The following is a 23,835-nucleotide window of genomic DNA, read 5'->3' on the forward strand; positions in this document are numbered from 1 at the left end:
GAGTTTAAAAAATTAAATATTCTCTTTTATAAGTTTCTACAAAAGATTAAGAAAAGATTTGATATCTTTCCTTATTTGTAGATTAAAATAGATTTTAATTTTTAGAGATAACTTTCTTTTTATCCACATGTTTAAAAAAAATATTTTAATTTATAAAATTTCCTTTTTTATTAACATGAAGGAATAAAAATTATTGGAGAAATTTTTATAAATTTCCGGAAACAAATTAGGAAGTTTTAATTCTTGTTTTAATTAAAACTTTCCTTGATTTGGGGAGAAGAGTGGCCGGCCAAATAAATTGGAGAAGAGAAAATTATTTTTAATTAAATAAATTTCCCTTTTCATGGCAAAAGAATAAAGGAAGTTTTATTTAAATTTCCTTATTTGCCAAGACCAAGGATTATAAAAGAGGGGGTAGAGGTGCCTTGATTGTGAACAACCTCTATTATTTTTCTCCCTCTTTTCTTCCTTGGTGTGGCCGGCCCTTCTCTTTTCTCTTCTCTCCATCCTTGTGGCCGAACCTCACATCTTCTTGGAGATCAAGTGGTGGCCGGATTCTAGCTTGGGGAAGAAGGAGAGAAAGCTTGTATCCCTTGGAGCATTGGTGGTATTTTCTCTTCATCCTTGGAGAAGCTCTTGTTGTGGCTGAACCTTGCAAGGAGGAGAAGAAGGTGCTTTGGTGGTTTCTCATCTCGGAAGATCGTTGCCCACACAACGTCCGAGGTTAGAAGAGGAATACGGTAGAAGACCTAGAAGTTTTTGCTTGCAAAAGAAAAAGTATACTAGTATTTAATTTCCGCATCATACTAGTTCTATCTTCATGTAAAAATACCAAATACAAGAGGCATGCGATTCTAGTATTTCGAATTAGTTTTCGATATTGTGTTCTTTTGTTTTTCTTTTCCTTGTGATTTGATTGTTCCTTTTGGTTGACCTAAAGTTATTTAAGGAAATTAAATATTAGCTTTCCTTAAAAGGCTTTGTCTAGGAGGCGGTGGTTGTTCCCATATCCAAGAATGTCATGTGCCTCGCCATGCAGTCTTGGAAGCTAATTTTGAAAATTAATATTTAATGGAATTAATAACCTAGGTGTTTGGATCGAACGTGTTAAGTTCCGCAGGAGATCCAAGTCTAAATCTAAAAGAACAAATAAATTAAACTTCGGATCAAACGTGTTAAGTTCCGCAGGCGATCCAAGTTTAATTTAAAAGAACACATGGTAGCTAGGAAAAGGTTCTGACCTTTGTACAAAATTTTTGTACAGTAGAACCGATAGGTTTTCCGAGTAGCAACCAACAATTGGTATCAGAGTTAGGGTTTTGCCTCTGTGTATTTGGTATTAGTTTAATTATGCACATGTCATACATAATTTAGGCAGGTTAATAGTAGGATGTGCTAACTTTGTGGATGCAGGATCCAACTATTATAGCTTATAGTTTTTGTGTGTGATTGGACCCTTGGACATGTCAAGGGCATTTATGTGTGTGCATGATTGTATTATAAAATACAGCAGGAGCTGTATTTAGTTTTATTAGAATTTTATTTTTGATCTAGATACATGTACATTCCTTCGAGGAATATAGGATCGAAAAATGTAAAATTCTATTTATGTCGCGGATCGAATCTTGCAAGGCGTGGAACCTTTTGAGGACCAGAGGCGCAGCGGAACAAGGAGCAAGATGGATGCGACAACTAGACCCGGTGGCGGTGGCCAAAGATGGCAGCAGCTAGGGTTGGCGACACACGGAGGACAGCAATAGATAAAAGTCATAATAGTTGAAAATTAATTTTTCTATTTATTGTTTTTTATGCTGTGTTGTATGTGCTTGTTAGTATGCATGCTAAGTAGGCTAGCATAGTCAAAATTCCTCACTTTAAATAACTAAGTGGGAGAGGGATTTATTTTTTAAATAAATTCCACGGTCTCCATTACTGGTTTATAAGTGATGCAACAAGCTTGCGCGTTGGCTCTGAGTGCCTTCCTCCATATCGGAGGAGCTTGTTTGCGGATCACTAGCTTAAACTTCCATTTTGGATGACTATAGGAAGTTAATTAAGAGCGTGTGATCTTCCCCATCGGAAGGGGCACAATCTTATTAATGGACTTAGTGTCAAGTAATGGTATACACTTAGGCACATCTAATAGTATCCTCCCCATCGGAGTCACTGCTATTATTTATGTGGCCAAAGAAAACCAACTATTAATTTGTCAAATAAATAGGTTGACAAGATAATAAAATTAAAAATTCCTCTTATAAATGTTTGATTTTGTATACATCCACACTATCATGGCATACAAAATTCAACGGTGTTTGAGGTAATTTTATTTTGTCATAAAGATTTATTGACAAGATAATTAATGGGTAAAACTCTCCTCTTACAAATGTTTAAATTTTGTATACGTCCACACTATCGTGGCATGCAAAATTTACGGTGTTTGAGGTGTTGGTGAATTTAAATAATATTGTTTGAGGAATCAATGTTATTTTAAATTCAAAAAGTTTTGACTAAATATTTGATCAAAGACAGATCAACTATTAATTTTATTCGTCATAAAGTAAAGTTGACGAGATAATAAAATTAATGGATAAAATCTCCTCTTTGATTTTATATACGTCCACACTATCGTGGCATACAAAATTCATGGGGATTTTAAAGAATTGATCTTGACCAAATATTTTTGTGATTCTTAGGATTTAAAATGTTTGTCAATCCCCTAGTTGTTATACTATAGAAAAGACTTAGTAGTCCCAATTGTAATGATTGGAAATAGGACTTGGACATTAAGGTTGACTGTCTTCTTAGAACTAAGAACAATATAGGTGTATTTAATTCATTAGTTGAAACATGTTTAGTGGTGTTATCTACCAGAACCTGGAGTGTGGATACAGATGCCATTAATCATGTCCGCAATTCATTGCAGGGTTCCAGGAAACCCGACAACTAAATGAAAATAAAAACACCGTCCACATGGGCACTGCTGTAAAAGTGGCAGCTATTGCAGTGGGAGATGTTTATCTTTTGATAAGAATAAAACATGGATTTTTGAGTAATTGTCTTTACGTACCAAGTTTAGAAAGAACTAGTTTTCAGTTTCTAAACTATTCAAAGAACTTGATATTCTACTTCTTTTAATAACAAAGTTGTTATCAAGAAAAAGAGGGAAGTTATCTGTTCTGGTACGTTGGTTGACAATTTATAAATCCAATAACTCCCACGATGCAACAAATGGAAATTAGTAACACATCTTCTAACTATAAGAGAAAGAACCTTCAAAATGAACCAAACATATCTTTGGCATCTAAGGCTAGGTTATATTAACTTGAGTAGGATTCAAAGGATAATAATCGATGAACTCTTGGGTTCATTGGTAGAGGAAAATTTTCCAACCTGCGAGTCTTACTTGGAAGGAAAAATAACCAAGAAGCTTTTAAGTCTAAGGGGTTTGGAGCCAAAGATATAGGAATAGGTTCATTCTGATTTGTGAAGACCTTTGACTATCCAGGCAAGAGGTTGTTTCAAATATTTCGTCTATTTTATAGACAACTATTTGAGATACGGATACATTTACTTGATGTGCCGCAAGTCTAAGTGCTTTGATTAGTTCAAAGAGTACGAGGCTGATGTGGAGAAACGTCAAAGTAAAAGTATCAAGACACTACGGTAAGATCGTAGTGGCAAGTACCTCTTGGGAGAATTTAGGAGTCACTTATCAGAAGTAGGGATTCAATTCCAACTAACTGCACCAGGTACACCCTAACAGAATGGTGTAGTAGAAAGAAGGTATAGGCTCTTATGGAATAATTAGATCGATGATGAGTTATTCAGAAAATTACCAAATTTGTTTTAAGGATATACACTGGAAACGGAAGTGAACATAGTACCTTCTAAGTCAGAACTCTCTACTCTCATAGAATTGCAGATTGGGCGTAAGTCTAGTCTGAAGCATATTCGGATTTGGGAGGTCTAGCACATGAGAGACACTGATAAAGTTGGACAGGAATTCACTTATTTGTGGGTTATCCTAGAAAAACAAAAGTAGGTTTATAGTCTTAAAAATCAGAAGATCATTGTTAGCATCAATGATCGATTTTTAGAAAAGGACTATGTAATAAACCACAAGCCCATAAGTAAATTTGTTCTTAAAAGAATTATAAAGGACATGTCTAATCTAGTACCAACTGTACAAGATGAAATATCACAAGAAACTGCAACACGTATCATAAATGATACACGATTACAGACAGTGGCTCATCGTAGTGGGAGGGTTGTCAAGCAAACCTAAAAGATTCATGTTTTGGGAGAGTTTTTGGACTTGATCCCAAATGAACATGAGTCTGATCCCTGACATATGATAAAGCATTCCAAGATAAAGATGCAGCATCTTTGCAAAGAGCAATGAATACAGAATTAGAATATATGTATTCTAATAAAATCTGGAAGCTTGTAAAACCACCAGATGGTGTAAAAGCCATTGGGTGAAAATAGGTCTACAATAGGAAAAGATGGATAGACAAGGTGGAAACTTTCAAAACAAGGCTTGATGGAAAAGGAAATTTTTTCACTGGTAGTCGTGCTTAAGTCTATCCGGATTCTTTTATCTATTTGACAAGTAGATGTCAAGACAGCATTCCTTAATGGAAGTCTTGGAGAAAGCATCCATATAAAGCAACCAAAAGGGTTCATTGCAAAGGGCAAAGGGCATCTTGTGTGCAAGCTCAATCAGTCTATGGACTGAGGCAAAGCTTCAAGGTCTTGGAACATCCGATTTATCAAAGTAATCCAGACCTATGGATTTATTTAGTAACCGGATAAGTCTTGTGTGATGGAAACGTGGTGGTATTTCTTGTACTATACATAGATAACATTTTTGGTAGTTGGAAACAATATCAAAATGTTGTCAGAAGTAAGGGTATGGTTGTCCAAACAATTCGATATGAAGGACTTGAGAGAATGTATATATTCTTGGGATCAAAGTAATAAGGGATCGCAAGAAAAGATTATTTTACTTATCCCAAGCTTCATATATCGAAAAAATCCTTGCTCGTTTTAAGCATGCAAAACTCCAAGAAAGGTTTCTTACCTTTTTAGCATGGAGTAACTTTATCTAAAGAAATGTCTCCGTAGACATCAAAGGAGATAGAGGAAATGAAGGCAGTTCTTTATGCTTCGGCTGTCGGAAGTCTAATGTATGCTATGCACGAGTTCAGAAATCTGTTTTGCCAAGAGCAAAGTTAGCAGATATCAAAGTAACCCTGGACAAGGACATTGGACTGCAGTAAAGCATATATTGAAGTACCTTAGAGGCACTAGAGATTATATGCTAGCTTACAAGGCATTAATTTGGTCTCTGTGGGTTGCACGGATTTTGACTTCCAATCGAATAGGGACAATAGTAAGTCAACCTAGGGGTTTTGTGTTTACTTTAGGAGGTAAAGTCATAACTATGGAAGAGTGATAAGCATAGGTGTTTTTCTGGACTCCACCATAGAAGCTGAGTATATGGCAAACCTCTGAGGTAGTCATAAAAGCTGAATGACTTGATAACCTCAAGATAGACTTAGATATGATTTTTGGTTTGTCCAAAGATTATTACAATTGTAATAATAGTGGTGCAGTAGCAAACTCGAAGAAACCATAAGTCTATAAAGCAAGTAAACACAATAGAGCGCAAGTACCACCCAATACAAGAAATCGTATAAATGAGGAGAAGTTGTTGCTGCCTAGATTGCATCAGATAATGACCTATAGATCTTTTCACTAAGGCCCTTAAGGCAAGAGCTTTTGATGGGCATGTTGAAGGGTTGGGATTCAGATGTATGGCAGCAGATATGGCAGCTTAGTCTTTTAGTATAAGTGGGAGATTGTTAGGATGTATACTAAAAGCCTAGCTTTTGGTATAAACATTTATCTAGAAATAAGAATCACATTGGTCAAATGTCTACATTTATGATAAATGTAGTTGTTCAATTAATTTATATTGTAGATAACATGGTGTGTGGTGTCACACACAGAGGATCATGTTATCAGTACCTTATAAATTATAAACAGTAGCTCACGACCAAGATGGAAAGAAACAAACCATTGGAAGGTCGCAGTGTAATTAGGTATTAGTTTATCTTAACTATATAATTACACTAGTACACTTAGAGTGTATTGAGTAGAACCATTAGAGGTCGTTTCTTTTATACTGACTTTATAAAGAAACAAAGACCTCAGTTATTATGGAAGTGTGTGCTCTTAATCCTAATATAATAACAAGTACATATATTTGATATTTATTTTCTTTAATTTATCAATGGGTGAGATTTAGTTCGATAAATCAATAAGCCCGATAAGTTGGGAAATGATATCACTTATAGTGTGTGTTGTTGATTATAGAAGGAAACTGTGTCCTAGTAATCTAGGTTAAGAATGTCCCCAAGAGGAGCTCATAAAGATTGTCATGTTAAACCCTGCAGGCGGACTTAGTCCGACATGACGATAAGGTTGAGTGGTACTACTCTTGGACTAAGATATTAATTAAATGAGTTGTCAATAACTCACTTAATTAGTGGGCATTCGACATCTTAAACACAGGGAGACTAACACACTCATAATAAGGAGCCCAAAATGTAATTTGGGATTCGTGCGGTAGTTCAATAATAGTTCTCTAGTGGAATGAATTATTATTGATAAAATTAAGTTGTGTGTTCGGGGCGAACACGGGATACTTAATTTTATCGGGAGACCAAAACCAATTCCTCCTCCCGGTCCCTATCGTAGCCTCTTGTATATAGAGATTTATACCCACCACATACACACCTTCTTACCCATCCAATGGGGCCGGCCAAGCTAGCTTGGAACCCAAGCTAGGGCCGGCCAAGACCAAGTGGATGAGCCAAGTTGGTGGCCGGCCAAAGCTTGGGACCCAAGCTTAGGTGATCGGCCACTAGAATATTAAAAAGGATTTTTATTAAAATTATTTCTTATGTGGATATCATGGTTTTAAAAGAGAGTTTAAAAATTAAAAATTTCCTTTTATAGCTTTCTACAAAAGATTAAGAGAAGAAATTAATCTCTTTCCTTATTTGTAGATTAAAAGGATGGTTTTAATTTTTGGTAAAAAAAATTCTTATTTATAAATCATCTATATGTTTAAAAGAGAGTTTAAAATTTGAAATCTTTCCTTATTTGTTGATTAAAAGGTGGATTTTAAATTTTAAGAAAACTTTCCTTTTTAACCATGTTCATGATTTAAAAGAGAGTTTAAAAAATTAAATATTCTCTTTTATAAGTTTCTACAAAAGATTAAGAAAAGATTTGATATCTTTCCTTATTTGTAGATTAAAAGATATTTTAATTTTTAGAGATAACTTTCTTTTTATCCACATGTTTAAAAAAAATATTTTAATTTATAAAATTTCCTTTTTTATTAACCAATCATGAAGGGATAAAAATTATTGGAGAAATTTTTATAAATTTCCGGAAATAAATTAGGAAGTTTTAATTCTTGTTTTAATTAAAACTTTCCTTGATTTGGGGAGAAGAGTGGCCGGCCAAATAAATTGGAGAAGAGAAAATTATTTTTAATTAAATAAATTTCCCTTTTCATGGCAAAAGAATAAAGGAAGTTTTTATTTAAATTTCCTTATTTGCCAAGACCAAGGATTAAAAAGAGGGGGTAGAGGTGCCTTGATTGTGAACAACCTCTATTATTTTTCTCCCTCTTTTCTTCCTTGGTGTGGCCCCTTCTCTTTTATCTTCTCTCCATCCTTGTGGCCGAACCTCACATCTTCTTGGAGATCAAGTGGTGGCCGGATTCTAGCTTGGAGAAGAAGGAGAGAAAGCTTGTATCCCTTGGAGCATTGGTGGTGTTTTCTCTTCATCCTTGGAGAAGCTCTTGTTGTGGCTGAACCTTGCAAGGAGGAGAAGAAGGTGCTTTGGTGGTTTCTCATCTCGGAAGATCGTTGCCCACACAACGTCCGAGGTTAGAAGAGGAATACGGTAGAAGACCTAGAAGTTTTTGCTTGCAAAAGAAAAAGTATACTAGTATTTAATTTCCGCATCATACTAGTTCTATCTTCATGTAAAAATACCAAATACAAGAGGCATGCGATTCTAGTATTTCGAATTAGTTTTCGATATTGTGTTCTTTTGTTTTTCTTTTCCTTGTGGTTTGATTGTTCTTTTGGTTGACCTAAAGTTATTTAAGGAAATTAAATATTAGCTTTCCTTAAAAGGCTTTGTCTAGGAGGCGGTAGTTGTTCCCATATCCAAGAATGTCATGTGCCTCGCCATGCAGTCCTGGAAGCTAATTTTGAAAATTAATATTTAATGGAATTAATAACCTAGGTGATTTGGATCGAACATGTTAAGTTCCGCAGGAGATCCAAGTCTAAACCTAAAAGAACAAATAAATTAAACTTCGGATCAAACGTGTTAAGTTCCGCAGGCGATCCAAGTTTAATTTAAAAGAACACATGGTAGCTAGGAAAAGGTTCTGACCTTTGTACAAAATTTTTGTACAGTGGAACCGATAGGTTTTCCGAGTAGCAACCAACAATTAGGACATCTCTTTTCTTCCTGATCAGACCCTTCTTGATAAGAAGACAATCCCTCTTGAAATGTCCACTTTCATTGTAACGAAAGCACTTAATTTTCTTCTTGGTTGCTTTCTCTTTGATTTTCTCCTTTATTTTTCTTCTCTTTCATTTTCTCTTTCTTTATGTGTGGACATTTTTGTAGTTAGCCTTCTCATTGCATACAAATCATACAACTTTTTTTTTGCCTGGATTTCACGATTTGAGACTAAGAGGCTTGAAGGAGTGGCATTTGAGTTTCCTCAATTGCCTAACTGAAAAATTCCTTGATGTTATTTAAGGGTTATTTTTTCCAATGGCTCAGATGATGAAGATAGCCGCTCATCCTCATTGCTTGTCAATCTCTACACAATTAAGTCATAGTCTTCATTGTCTACGTCATCATGTGACTCCTCAGCCTCATGAACTTAATGTCTTCTACTTATAATTTTTGTTATCCTCTACTAATTCAACACTTTGAATTTCTTGTTATTGTAAGTGCTTTTCATAAAGATTGACCACCGTACTTTAAAGATCTTTTAAATAAGTCTACTCACCAATTTTGCTCTATTTATCATTTCCCTCAAACCATTAAACATCTTAGCTTGTCCATTTCCTTCTTTTAAGAAATTTTCCATTGTTATCTTTTGGAGATTCAAATCCATGTGCAACAACAGAAAACACCTCGAAGACAATCTTGAAAAAATATTCCATTCTCATCGTTTAAAATTCAAAATTTATTCCGTCATATTCCACAGTTGCAAGATGATTGGCAATTAGTCCTTTGAATTAGAACACTTGCTCTAATAGCACTTATCAAGAATGATGATCTAGTTTAGACAAAGTTTGATATGGCCATAGAGGAAGGCGGTGAACAACTAAAACCCTAACATAAAATTCTCTTGCAAAACAAACATAAATTAAATCATTAGTTCTCTCGTGGGGCACTCATGTGTGTGTTCGGTTATTCGTGTTAACTATAGTAGTAATAAAATAAGAATAAGAAATAAATATAATGTTAACAACATGAATTAATGTGGTTCGAAGACTGCTTCTAATCCTAATAACTGGTCCAGTAAGTCACCCTAATAAACGTTCAACTAAAAAACACCCATTTACAGGAGACATTCACAAGAGTTAATGAAGTAAATTTTTTACAATACCACTTGAAGAATGTTTACAATGAAGTCTCTCCTACTATCAAATAAGACTGAAATGCAATTTAAGCAAAAGAAGAATACCAAGAGATTGAATTAAAACTTCTAACCTTATCTAAGCCCTTGGAGATCTTTGAGAATATTTACACAATAGTAGAGGAATATAAGAATGCATTCAAGCAACCTCTTGTTGCTCAAAGATTCCCAAGGGTTTTTATATATGTTGCTCTTTTATCCACCTCCAATCAATTAGAAAAGGCTACAATCGATTTCTCAGACACTAATCATCATTGAGTAACCAACTGCCATAAATTCCACTCAATCAACTGCAAAGTCTCGAGTGGACTGGATAAACCTCAAATTGATTGTTATTCGAACATAACCTTTCTGTCACCCAAACATGCATTCAATCAACTAAGATCCATCTTTAGTGTGGACAGAATCAAGTTAGTGGTCCCTCCTCTCTGCTTAGACCCTTGTACACCTAATTGTAGACTTCAATTAAACCATTAGCTAATCTATTCTACCAACCTAAGCACATTATTCTTGAATTATCCTGCATAAAAGAAAAAACATTACACATCACTTGTAATCTTTCACAGCATTCACACCTCTAGGTCTTCAACCTTAGATTCCTTGTTGCCCTCAAGTCTACCTCGTGTTAAACCCTCAATCCCTTGGATGGACCAAGCCCCACAAATTTGGTTTCTGTGTCATCCTTCACTCCTAGCCTATGAGTCCACCTTACTTCAAACCACCCTAAAGTACACGTATCAAACATTCACTCCTAGCCTATTGACTCAGTAAGTCGATATATGTTATGCCGAGGTTTAAAATCTCCACCCATACCGAGGTTTCAGTCTCAGACCGAACAATACGATTTCAGTATCGTATCGTGTCGTGCCGATATGGTTTCGGTATTGTTTATTTATATATAATAATTATTAGATAAATATATTTATTGTTTATAATTTAAAAATAAATTATATATTGATTTTATATAAGTTCTCTATTATTAAGCAACTTAATATTGTTATACAAAATAATTAAATATAGTTTTTTTAAGAAAATTAATCTATTAATAATTTGAATTAAATAATCATAATTATATAAATTAATATAAAATACTATTTTATATATAATAATTATATAAATTGAATATTTATTTATTTAATAATTTAAATAATATATTTAAAATAGTAAGAAAAAAATTAGAATATCAATTAAACATTAAAATAGTAAAAAAATATAAAATAATTTTAAAGAATCAGAATATAAATTTAATTTATTAGAATTTTTATAATTTTTTTAGAATTTTTAAATAAAATTTAAAACATTATAAACAATTTCATAATATTACTTAATAAAATTTATTAATTTTTTTAAAAAATTTAAATATTTTTTATATTTTATTGGGATAATTTAATTAGGGTTAATGAAACCCTCTTTTAAATATCACACTTAGGAATTTTTTAATTTATTTAAATTAGAATATGAATTTTATACAGTAAACCCAGCAACGCTCGCCTCTGACGTCCGCGCCCGCCTCTGACGCGACGCCCGCGCCTGCCTCTGACGGCGCCGAAGGAGTCCGGCAATGCCTCCGGCGGCACCGAAAGCATCCGACGACGCTTCCAGCGGCGTTGGAGGCGTCCCGCGACGCTTTCTGCTCCGCTAGAAGCGACACGAGCGCGCCCGCGATGCCTCCGGCGACTCCGGAGGCGTTCTGCGATGTTTCCGATGGAGTCGAAGGCGTCACGCGAAGCTTCTGGCTCTACCAGAAATGTCGAGGAGGCTCTGCTAGAAACGCTGAGACGTGCGCGCATGATGTACTGGTTTCGCCTCCACGGCGGAACGTTAAAAACCGTCAGTGCCGAGCGGCACGAAATGACATTTCATTTGATATGCTATTCTAACACGTCTCTTTTCAAGAATTTTCGAGATAATTTCTTATGGGACTTATCATAAGCTTTTTTTAATGTCGACAAATACAATGTATAAATCTTGCTTCTGTTTCTAATATTTTTCAATTAATCGTCTGAGATGTATAGTTTCTATTATCAAACTTTCAGGCATAAATCCAAATTGATTTTCAACCATTATGTCTCTTTTATTAGTCTTTTTTCTATTACTCTTTCTCAAAATTTCATGGTATGACACATTAATTTAGTACACCTATAGTTTGTATACTTTTGTATATTTCCATTGTTCTTATATAAGGGAACTAGAATACTTAATCCTCCATTGATTAGACTTTTTTTTTCATTTTTAATATCAAGTTGAATAATTTTGTAAGTCATTCAATACCTTGTTTCCCTAGGCACTTCCATACCTCTGTCAGAATATCATCTAGTCCAATTACATTTCCATTTTGTATTCTATTTAAAGCTTATTTTACTTTTAAAGTTTGAATTCTACAATAAAAATTTAAATTTTTATACTCATTTAACCTACTTAAATTACTAAGTTAAGTTGATCACCTAAACTTTCATTAAAAAGTTGATGAAAATATCTCTTATATTGCTCTTTTATTTCATCATCATTTAATAGTACATATTGCATTCATCTTTAATACAACTTATTTAGATAAGATCTTTTGTCTTCCTTTTTCTCGTTTTAGTTATTCTATACATGCCCTTTTCCTTTATTTTTATCCAATTTTCGATATAAGCGTTCAAAAGTTGTATGTATTGCTTTCTTGGTCTTTTTCTTGGCGGCATTTTTTTTAAGTTTTCTTCGTTCTTACAAGTGTTATAATACCTTATAGGCGGTTCATTTTTTCTTTCACTTTCTCCTTTACTTTCTTATTCCACCAAGATTCTTACTTGTTAGTACAAATCCTCTTGACTTACCAAATACACTTTTAGCTATTATTTTCAACTTTAATGTCATTTTATCCCATATAGTATTCAAGATTCTTTACTTATTAGTGCACGCCCATTTGACTTACCGAATACACTCTTAACTACTATTTTCAACTGTAATATCATTTTATCCCATGTAGTATTCAAGTTACCGTGTATTTCTGCTAATACTTGTACTCCTATCATCTCTTTAAATATGTTTTACTTCACATTCTTTAACTTTCACCGGTTAATTCTATAAGTCATGTACATTTTCCTTTTATTCTTACTATGTTGGGGGCGCACATTTAACATTACTAACCTATATTGGATACTTAAGTTTTAAATGACCTTATAATCTTTACAAATCTTTCTATCATTTTTCTTAACCATAAGAAAGTTAATTTGCAACTTATTATTTCAACTTTTGAATGTGGCCAAGTGTTTTCTCTTTTCATGGAAAATGTATTAGCTAGTACAAAGTCATATGCGATCGCAAAATCCAATATAATTTTCCCTTCATTTCTTGTCCAAACCCATAAGCCCTATGCACCCTATCATATTCCTATTTTTCAATCCTACATGCTTATTTAAATCTCCTCCTATTGAAATCATTTTGGTCGGCAAAATATTTTGTAATACCTCATCACGATAGTAACACATAATTTTAAAAATATTAGTACATAAAAAATTCAAAATTAACCGTATATAATTTGAATAACAACAATGCAAGATAAAAAAACAATGTAAAGTGTAATAGTATATAACAACCCTTTGTAATATGAGATCTCTATGAAGAGGGTCTCTATAGGATTTGCATCTTGCAAGTCAATGTGCCATGTCATTAAAAAAAAAGATGATACTACATTGTTTTAAAATTCTCTAGCCCAAGGATCAAAATTTCGTTCTATGCCGCCCGACATGGATGAAATTTGTCATTCCGCTTAACGCACGAAACTGGCACCGTGAGCCACTTTGTTTCGTGTGTCACTGCGTTTGTCACAGCGGCGATAGGAGGAATCAGGTCGCGTGCGTCACGAGCGAGGACGTGTGCGTCGCCAACCAAGAATCGCGACAGAAGGAATCGATTTGCAGGCGAGGCCGAAGGCGTCACGGGATGCTTCCGGCTCCATCGAAAGCGTCGTCGGACGCCTCCGGGGCCACCGGATGCCTCGCTTGCCGTCTCCAATGCCTCGCATCCGCTCGGGGGAGCCCTATGGTGCGAAGTCCGTGTTCGCGTTTCTGTTCTTCGCGAAGTTCACGAGAAAATAAATCCCAACATTTATTTAATTAATTGAAAACTTTTCAAACGTGATATTTCAAACGGGCTTTTCTAAACTCTGATTAAATTATTCCAATAAAATATAAAAAATATTTAAAATTAAAAAAATTATTAATTAATATTTTGAAAATTAATTTTATTAATTTAAATTTTATTTAAAAATTCTAAAAAAAATCAGATTTATATTCTGATAATTTTGAAAAATTATTGTATATTTTTTTACTATTTTACATAATTATTTTAAAATATATATTATTTAAATTAATAATTAATTAAATTAATAAATAGTTAATTTATATAATTATTATATATAGAGTATTATTTTTATGTTAATTTATATACTTATTATAGATAATATTTTTTTCTTTAGAATCAATTTGAAATTTAAATCCATGAATAATAATATATTTATTTTTTTACTTTTAGGATTCTTACTTCAAAAACATATGAAAGATATATATTTGTCTTAGAATGTCTCTACCTGCCTAGGAAATATTATCTGTCATTTATTTCAGAAATTTTGATAAACATATGCTATCAAGTTTATGATTTCTAATAGTCTTCTTACTTATAATCTTGTGCACTTCTGATCATTCTAAATTGAGAAAGTTAAATTAATATTCTTAGGAGATAGTTTACTTTATAAAAATGTGTTATGGAATATTGTTTTCAGGGAGTTGCTTTTTATAAAAACTTATTTTAAAATTATACACAATAAATATATTTATTCAATAATTACTATATATAAATAAAAAAATATCAAAACCGTATCGACACGGTACAATACAATACTGAAACTGTATCATTCCGGTCTGGAACCGAAACCTCGGCATGGGTCGAGATTCAGAACCTTGCTCTAGCCTACACAAGTAGAATGCAAATATATATGTGCATATGTCAATTTTTGTTATTCTAAGCTAAACAAGTAGATGCACTATAATGGTTAAGAACTCTGACCTTATCCCTTAAAAAAAAAAGAACTCTGACCTTACTGAAGTAAAGGGGTTTGGGAATCCGATTTAAGAAGGGTCCGATGAACCTTACTAACCTAGGATAAAAGTTTAGTGAAACGATCAGAGGTTGAAATATAAAGTAACTACATCTGATGAGCTGAATTCTTGTAATTTATGAGAAAATTCATGAAACTAATGTCATTGTTTTCCATTTCTTACATGGTAAATTATATAAAAAAAATATATTTCTCTTAAATACAAGCGGATGTTATTTCTATAAATGATTGAGCTTACTATCTTTAGCAGTACAAGATCCATATGGTGTAGGTAATGAGGAAATGGAAGGACGTCAAGAATGAGCTTTCTTGTACCTGGTAGTGCACACCTGGGGGCCTCTTTTATTTGTCTAAGTTTTTACGTGTGTTAGGATGTTGGGTCCTAATGTTGGTGTCGAGTTATGTGATTGATAGTCGGTTTAAGTTCATTTACTAGTTGGTTGCACTTTATACTCTTCATCGCTGGCCCCACAACGAAATGAAGGGAATAAATCATGGTGACCGAGCGGCCTCTTTAGGTGGGAGGGATTTTATTCCCCAAGGGATTGTTTTCCAGATATTCAATCCCTACTCTCACATGGCAATCTACCACCCAAGTACCAACTCGGCTATGCCTATGGGGGCAATTAGTTGAAGCAAAAAGTGAAATCGCTCACCTCAAGCGGTCTAGTATGGCTGACCCCATGGATACAGGCAAATTACGAGGGCATTTTTTCATAAAACGACAACCATATGCATGACACCCACGAGACATTTTGCAACTATTAGAAATTGACCCCAAGACCTATTAGAGCAAACACTCATGCAAGTACCATCTGCGCCAACACGTGAGAGCTTCCCATGGGGGCAATTAGTGTCCTTACTAGAGGTGGATATGAGTATTCATCACTTTCAATGATGATTACTCTCGATATGGTTATGTTTACCTAATGACTTGCAAATTTGAAACTTTTGAAAAATTTAAGGAATACTGAAATGAAGTGGAAAAATAATTAGGTAAGAACATTAAAACATTTTAATCAAATCGAGGTGGGGTGTATCTATCCAATGAGTTTAGAACATACCTTTCAGAGAATGTGAATTTATCCCAACTGAGCGCATGAGAGGCTCCCAATGGTATCTCAGAAAGAGAAATAGGACCTTTTTGGACATGGTCATATATATGCTTGGCTTCTCCACTCTCAATACATCATTTTAGGGATATGTTTTACAAACTACAATATACTCATTGAACATAATCTCTTCTGAATCTAGATCTAAGACACCCTTAAAGTTGTAGAATAGATGCAAGCCTAATCTAATACATATCCGGATATAGGGATGCCCTTCATATACGCATAAATGCAAGATAGATAAGATGGAAGCAAAATCAAAAGCATGCATCTTTGTAGGATATCCAAAAGGAACAAGAGGATATTACTTCTATAGTCCTCAAGATAAAAAAAAAAGTATTTGTATATACAAATGCAACCTTTTTCGAGGATAAATATATAGAAAAACATGAAGCTCCTTTATGACCCAGTAAGAGGGGGTTGAATTGCCTACAAATAAGAATTGAAAACTAATCTCTTGCTACTTAGCAAGGACAAACATACATTAGTTAGGCAAATATAACATGCAAAAGAAAAAATAAGAGAAAACTCTGAGTTTACTTAGTTTGCAATCGGAAAGGTTGCTAGTCCAAGACAATGTAAGCTCCATTAAAAAGTCTCATTTATTGAAGGTGGAGAAGCCTCTTACAGAAGTTAAAGCACGAACAGTTGAAATAGACTTCATAAATAAAATACAAGTGTGTTGTACTGAATTTCTAAGACTATGGCTCTATTTATAGTCTGGCAAATTCGTCCGTTGGGACGCCTAGAGCAGGTCAGGTGCCCCAGCGATGCATCTTATTTGCTTCACGGCTCTTTAATGGCTTGATGATCAAACTTTATTCTCGCTCAGATGCCTAGATCAGTCCAGACGTATGGAGTGTTACTAATGTGGACTCCGAAAATTATCCGGACAGTAACGTCTCGTCGGGTCACCTCTACTAGCCCAAGGTGGTCCGGGTGCCTAGACCTGGACAAGTCAACTTTGTGTTGACTTGCCCGGCTACTGCTCCGGTCGCTTAAGTGATTCTCTGACCATCCAAAGTTGAGCTCACTCGAACCCAACTCCGGTCTTCTTCTCGAGCAGTCTTCTACTTCGACTTGTCATCCCTTGGATGCTCCGGACGTTTCCTCGTCCACCGGTGTACTCTTCCGCAACACCTCGTCTCTTTGATGCACCGAGCCTGTCGACTCACTTCCCGTGTCATCCTTCTCACTAGTTGCATCTTCCGCTCGACTTCTTATGTTCCTAAGTCTATGCACACTTAGACACAAGGCATCAAATAACGCAGAACCTAACTTAACCCGGTCAATCGCATCAAAACTCACCTGAGGTACTTACAGAACGTGAATTAAAAAGTAAGGTTCTTTTGAAAGAAAATCCTAATTCAGATATTTGCACTGAACAAACTCAATTTGAATTCATATTTTTACCACCATCGAATGTTGGTCTTAGTGGGAAATGAATGGAGGTTCCATCTATTGTATCTACTAATTTGCCGACAATTGAGATGGTTGAGGATCGTAGCTCCATTGTTCAATTGCCTCCGTGTATTGAAATGGAAAATAAGGGGCATGGTGATCAAGAGAGAGAGCAACAATCAACTCCAATCAACCAAGAGCCTCCACAGCTTAGAGGTAGTGATTCGTCGACCCTCCAAGTACTTGCTTTATGGAGAGTCCTTTATGGCACAATATCTATTGAGTAAGAGGAGGATCCCACTTCGTGTAAGGAAGCTATGGAGGGTATAGACGTTGACCATTATAGGAGTGCTATGGACTCAAAAATGAAATCCATGTACACTAATTCCATCCAAGATCTTATAGATATAACTAATGGGATGAAACTCATGGGGTATAAGTGGATCTACAAAAGAAACAGAGGAATAGACAGAAAGGTAAAGACCTTTAAAGCTAGATCGATTGCAAAATATTATACCCAACGAGAAGGAATCGATAATGATGAAACCTTCTTACCTGTGACTATGCTAAAATTTATTAGGATCCTCTTATCCATTGCATCCCATTTTGATTATGAAATATGACAAATGAATGTCAAGACTACCTTTCTTAACGGAAACCTTGATGAAAGCATCTATATGATGCAACTAGATGGTCTCATACAAAAGGGTCAAGAGCATAAGGTATGCAAACTAAAAAGGTCCATTTATAGACTTAAATAGACGTCTAGGTCTTCAAACATCAGATTTGATCGAGCTAAGAACATCAGATTTGATCAAGCTATAAAGACTTATGATTATGATTAGAATCTAGATGAAACTTATATCTATAAGACAATAAAAGACAATAAAGTAGTTATTCTCGTATCATATGTGGATGATATCATGCTCATTGGGAATAACATAGGAGAGTTAACATCAACTAAGCATTGGTTGACTCAACAGTTTGGCATAAAAGACTTGGGAGAAGCAAATCATGTTTTATGTATCCAAACCCTTGGGGATAGGAAGAACAAGAGGATTGCATTATCCCATGCTTCATACATTGATAAGATACATATGAAGTTTGCTATGCAAGATTCCAAGAAGGTTCAAAAGACATGGAGTCCACTTGTCACGAGAGCAAAGTCTCAAGACTTCAAGTGAAGTAAAATACATGAAACGAGTTGCTTATGCCTCAACTGTAGGAAGCCTATGCTATGTTGTGTACTCGTCAAGATATATGTTATACTCTTGGAATAGTCAGTAGACATTAGTCGAATCTAGGGACGGAGCATTGGACTTCTATAAGCATATTCTCAAGTATCCTCGCATAACTAGAGAATATATGTTAGTTTATTTAGCTCCAGAATTGGTGTCCATAGTATATACTAATTTTGATTTTCATGCCGATAAAGACTCTTGTAAGTCTACATTTTCACACTATGTGGTGGTGTCGTTGTTTGGAGGAGTATCAAGCAATCTTGTATTGTTGACTCCACAATGGAAGCGAGTACATGGCAGCTTGTGAAGCAACAAAAGAAGTCGTATGGATGTAAAAAATTTGGCTAAGCCTTGAGGTTGTTCCTTCTACATTAGAGGTCATTACTTTGTACTATGATAATAGTGGAGCAGTGGCATGCGCTAAAGAGTTTAGAAACCATCAACATGACAAACGCATTGAACAAAAGTATCACCTAATTAGGGATATCTTTCAACAAAGAGACTTGACAATGTGCAAGATAGCGAAAATCTTACTGATCCTTACACTAGAAGTTTACTGGGAGTTTTGAGAGACATTCAGAATATGAATATATTATACATATCTTATTTACTTAAGATAAGTTGGAAAAACTTCAATAATATTGTTTTGAGCATTGCATGTGTCCATGAATTATATAAGACTGTAAATTGAGTGTTTAAGTTGTTAAACATACAAAGTTCGATTTATAATTCAATCCAAAGAATCATTGTTCATGATCGTTCATTTTGACAAGATTGTCTCAATTTTATTATGTCTATCTTTGGCTTCGTAATAAAATTGGGGATACATTTTAATGTATTGGACTGAACACATGAAATTAAATTGTGATTTGACCGCACAAATTTAATTTTACTTGATTATTGTACATATTAATGGGTGGATAATATCTTTTGGTTAATATCTCGGTGTTTTGGGAATTCAAGTGAAATAACAAAGAACATATATTCACAATATAAAATCCATCACCTAATTAATGGGCGTGATCATAACTCACAAGTTCTAATAGAAAGTAAAATCTGAGCCCAGTAATTCAACTTTAATTATTGAATTAATGATGTGATGAGATTACATGAGGCACTCAAATAGAAGAAGAAAGTTGTGTGATAGTGAATACCCAACAAGGGCATTTTGGTCATAGTACCCAATTTCAGATATTCTAGTTGATCAACGGAGGTGATATGTTAGATCAATCGATTAGAGGATATATTTATTGATTATAAGCTTCATTAATTCCAATTGGATTAAGCGTGCAATCTCATTCTTTTAGTAGAATAGAATGAGATTAATAAATTATTTTCACTAGTTAAGAGTTGAATATGTCAAAATTAATTTATTATAGTTTGATTTAATTGGGTCCAATTCGGTCCCTTTGGTAGCTCGAGTGAGATTTGGATAAATTAGAAGAGTTAATTTATAGAAATTGTAGTAGAAAATAAAATATATTGGACTAATTGACATGTGTATTGTACACATGACAAGATATTTGATAGTAACGACAAGTAATTGTCAAATCTTTATTTAGGGAAAGTATTTAAAAAACTTGTCATAATATTCTAGATATGATATAATTTGATCAACCCAACTATAGTAAGAATATAATTATTTTAGATTATTATTATATAGAATAATCATGTTTAGTCTTGAAGAGGAGCCTTGGTGCAATGGAAAAGTTGTTACTTTGTGACCAAAAGATCATGAGTTTAAATCCAGGAAACAGCGAGTTTTGTGTATCGGGTTGCCTTTTTTTTAATTATATTTAGTCCTATAAATATATGGTGTGCCCACACATACAAAAAAACACTACTACAAAGTTGAGTAGAACACTTAACCTTAATTCTTTTATATGTTTCATTAAATCAATTCGTGTTAATATGTAAATAATCAAGATCTATAAGAGCATCCACAATGCATCATCATTATAACACCCACCACTTCATCAAAAAAACATGGGGGCCACTGCAACATACTCATTATAACAACATCCTTCTTTTACCCACATTCCTTTTAATATTAACACTCATTATTTATGAGTCCCACAATCCACTCAATCATCTTAAAATTATATCATATTAAATAAATACATTTTAAATATGTTTTAAAATATTTAAATTATTATTATTATTATTTTAATAATAATCTTACTTTTAAAAATATAATTTTATTGTTTTTCAAAAATAATATTAATTTTTTTAATATATTTATTAGATAAAATAGATGTTTATGAGAAAATGAAATTACAACTGAGCGGCTAAAATTATAAAGATGGAATTTCGAACTAGCCGTTAAAAAATTAACCATTTTATTCAATTATTAATTTAAAATTTTAATTTTTTAATAAATAAAATTAAAAAAATAAAGAAAAAACACACGTGAGGTGGGCAAAGCGCTGGGCCACCCCACGTTGCAATTAAACGCGTTCAAAGTGGGGGGTGTTATAACACCCCTCCACAATGGGTGTTTAACACCAAGGGATGTTATAACACCCCCCCTATTAACGAGCATTGCAGATGCTCTAATGAGATGTTCGAATTATAGAATTTGTAATTGAACTTTCTCATCTTGGCCCAACAATAAACATATACATATATGTGTAAATTTGTACTTTTCAAAGCCAGGCTGCTTTTTTTTTAATTATGTTTAGTCCTATATATATGGTGTGCCCACACATACAAAAAAACATTACTACAAAGTTGAATCGTGAGAGAACATTAAAGAAGGCTTAGAGGTTTGGAGCGTAGATCTAACGTTGAATGCACACTTCAAGGATAACCTTAAGTCTTTTATATGTTTCATTAAATCAATTCGTGTTAATATGTAAATAATCAAAATCTAGAATGAGATATTCGAACTATAGAAATTTTTTGTAATTGAACTTTCTCATCTTGGCCCAACAATAAACATATACAAATATGTGCAAATTTGTACTTTTCAAAGCAAATGTGATTTTAAACAAATATGGGTACACTTCTTTGTTCTAGTGGATATAAACTCCAGAAAAAGAAAATGAATAGAAAAGTCTAGGAAACTCACATTGGATCTTTTCCATAATATCTTACCCTTATCAATGCCTACTCAAATTAACTTAATTGCCTTCTGCCAACAAGAAAATTGATCCAGGAAATAATTCCAGAGAAAATAATATCACTTCGCAATTATAGAAGATAAATGCAGACTGAAACACTGTATTCCAATTTCAGAGTAAGCCTGAAGCCATTGGCGTCCAAAAGAACTGAAGGGAAAAGGAGAAAGATCAATTACCTTTCCACTGACTTCATAGTAATCATTCAAGGCCCACTGGTACCTCGAATGGTCCAAGCCGAACCAATTCGCCAAGTGTTCGTCCAAGCTTGAATGCGCTGTTCATTAAAGAAACTGAGAAACCAAGGAAATTATTACACCCGCAAAATTTAAAAATCACAGACGATACCATTTTGGATTTTGGCGACAGCCTCCCAGAAGAACCCTAACACAGATCCGGAGGGCATTGCAGTCGTCTTCTCAAACTGCGGAGGCGGGACCTGAACTGGCGGAGGAGGAGCCTTCGCAGGAGAAGGAGCTTCCGTTTCAGGCCTTCTAGCAGTAGAGCTCGGCGAGGGACTCACAATGTTCGATCCCGGACTCTCAGATGGCGGCGTCATCGACGAGGGAGTGATGAAAACGGTGTAGCTCCCGGCCTTCCCGATCACTGGCGGAGGCAGCGGCGTACGAGCAGTAGCCATGGATAACCGGCGAAGAGGCCTTCAGGTTTAGCGCTCTGGCTCAGTGGGAATGCTCGACGAACAACGAGGAGAAGTGTTCGTGGGAAAGGAAGGAATCGCCATGGGAGGGGAAGATAAAAAAAAAAGGGCGTGACCTTTTCTGCTGTCTAACCCTTAGTACACAGGAATTAATTTAGTTTTTATTTTTTTAATAGGTGGGCTATCGCTATTTAGTTACTCCAATTAATCTTCCCGTTCAATTTACCTAAAAATGATGGACAGATGAATCGACTGCGGATTAAATTGAACAACTTCGGATGTCAACTAAAAAAACTCAAAGTCCTCTCAGACGATGCGATTATTAAAATATAAAATATTATTATATAAAATTTTAAGGCAAAATTCAACAGGTTTGAATTAAGTTTTTCTTAATATTTTATCATCTACACTAATACTTAATAGTCATTTATAATTTACTCTGTGCGTAAAAAGGAAAACTCAAACGGACACTTCGGAGTCAGGGCATTGCAGTAAATTACTCTGATTCGCGAAGAATGGTAGCTCGGTAAATTCATCATTGACATGGTAGAGATTAATTGGCAAGTAGGATCCTTTGTGCAGGTTGTGAACAGATAACAGACTTGTCACCGATGGCATCACATCGCTCGTGTCGGGACTCGTTTTTTATTTTATATATATATATATTTTTTTTTTTTTTGATAAAAATCAAAATAGCTAACTCTTTTTATAAAACGTTAAAGAGCCGTTACTTTTTTAAAACATCAAAAAAGTGAGCAACTAAATAAATTCGCCAATAAAATGAAGCATTTTTATAAAAAAAAGGAAAAAAGAAACTTTGGTCGGTGGGAATTTAATTTAATCGTGTGATACAATGGAAGCAGCCATAATTGTCGCAGACAGGAACAAAAGGAAAGCGCTGGTCATCGTTATCACAGAATCTTCGGTCTAAAATAGAGTTTAAAAATGCATCTGTGCAGTAAGTTGCTTTTGATTGAAAATTCAATTGGACAACAAACCAAACGACAGATTTGTTTTTAATAAAAACAATAGTACCAGTAACATGGGAGTCTTCAATTTTTCTTATTAGCATCTTTATTTTTAAAAATAATAAAATAGCACCTCACCTCTTTTTTAATATCCGGCAAATCCTTCTTTCGATCTAAATGTATTAGATTGAACTATCGGTTTGGCAGAGATAACTTGTCCCCTAAAACCGACCAAGTCATTTTTTCAAAAAAAAAAAAATCCGAGGCTTTAGCGTAAGTCATTTCTGTTGGACATAAGTGAATCCTCTGCGAATGTCACTTTAGTCTCGTATTAAAACTTTTAAGGTAATTTTATTAGTTTTTATTGCATCACGGACATGGTAATTGTAAACAAATGTATAAAAAGAAGTTATTTTTCATGCATGAGTATATAAGAGGATATAAATTCAGAGTTCGAATTTGTATTGAATCATATTTTCATATA

General features: G+C 34.2%; 1 protein-coding gene across 6 annotated transcripts in view; it reads right to left on the reverse strand.

Annotated features, from left to right (window-relative positions):
- Positions 1 to 22,499, reverse strand: part of LOC122033471 (classical arabinogalactan protein 9-like) — a 46,433-nt gene extending 23,934 nt beyond the window's left edge. The window contains exons 1-3 of one of the 6 annotated variants that reach the window (XM_042592499.1): positions 22,074 to 22,498; positions 21,905 to 22,002; positions 21,496 to 21,736 (exon numbers count right to left, since the gene is read on the reverse strand). In XM_042592499.1, coding sequence (XP_042448433.1) covers positions 21,719 to 21,736; positions 21,905 to 22,002; positions 22,074 to 22,365 — 408 coding nt within the window. In that variant the 5' untranslated portion in view covers positions 22,366 to 22,498 and the 3' untranslated portion in view covers positions 21,496 to 21,718. Of the gene's footprint in view, positions 1 to 21,495; positions 22,003 to 22,073 lie in introns of those variants that run through there. The other 5 variants (XM_042592497.1, XM_042592498.1, XM_042592496.1 and 2 more) reach the window with 5 other exon arrangements.
- Positions 22,500 to 23,835: the final 1,336 nt, after the last annotated feature.

Source organism: Zingiber officinale, chromosome 11B (assembly GCF_018446385.1).
Source record: "Zingiber officinale cultivar Zhangliang chromosome 11B, Zo_v1.1, whole genome shotgun sequence".
In the NCBI taxonomy this organism is placed as follows: Eukaryota; Viridiplantae; Streptophyta; class Magnoliopsida; order Zingiberales; family Zingiberaceae; genus Zingiber; species Zingiber officinale.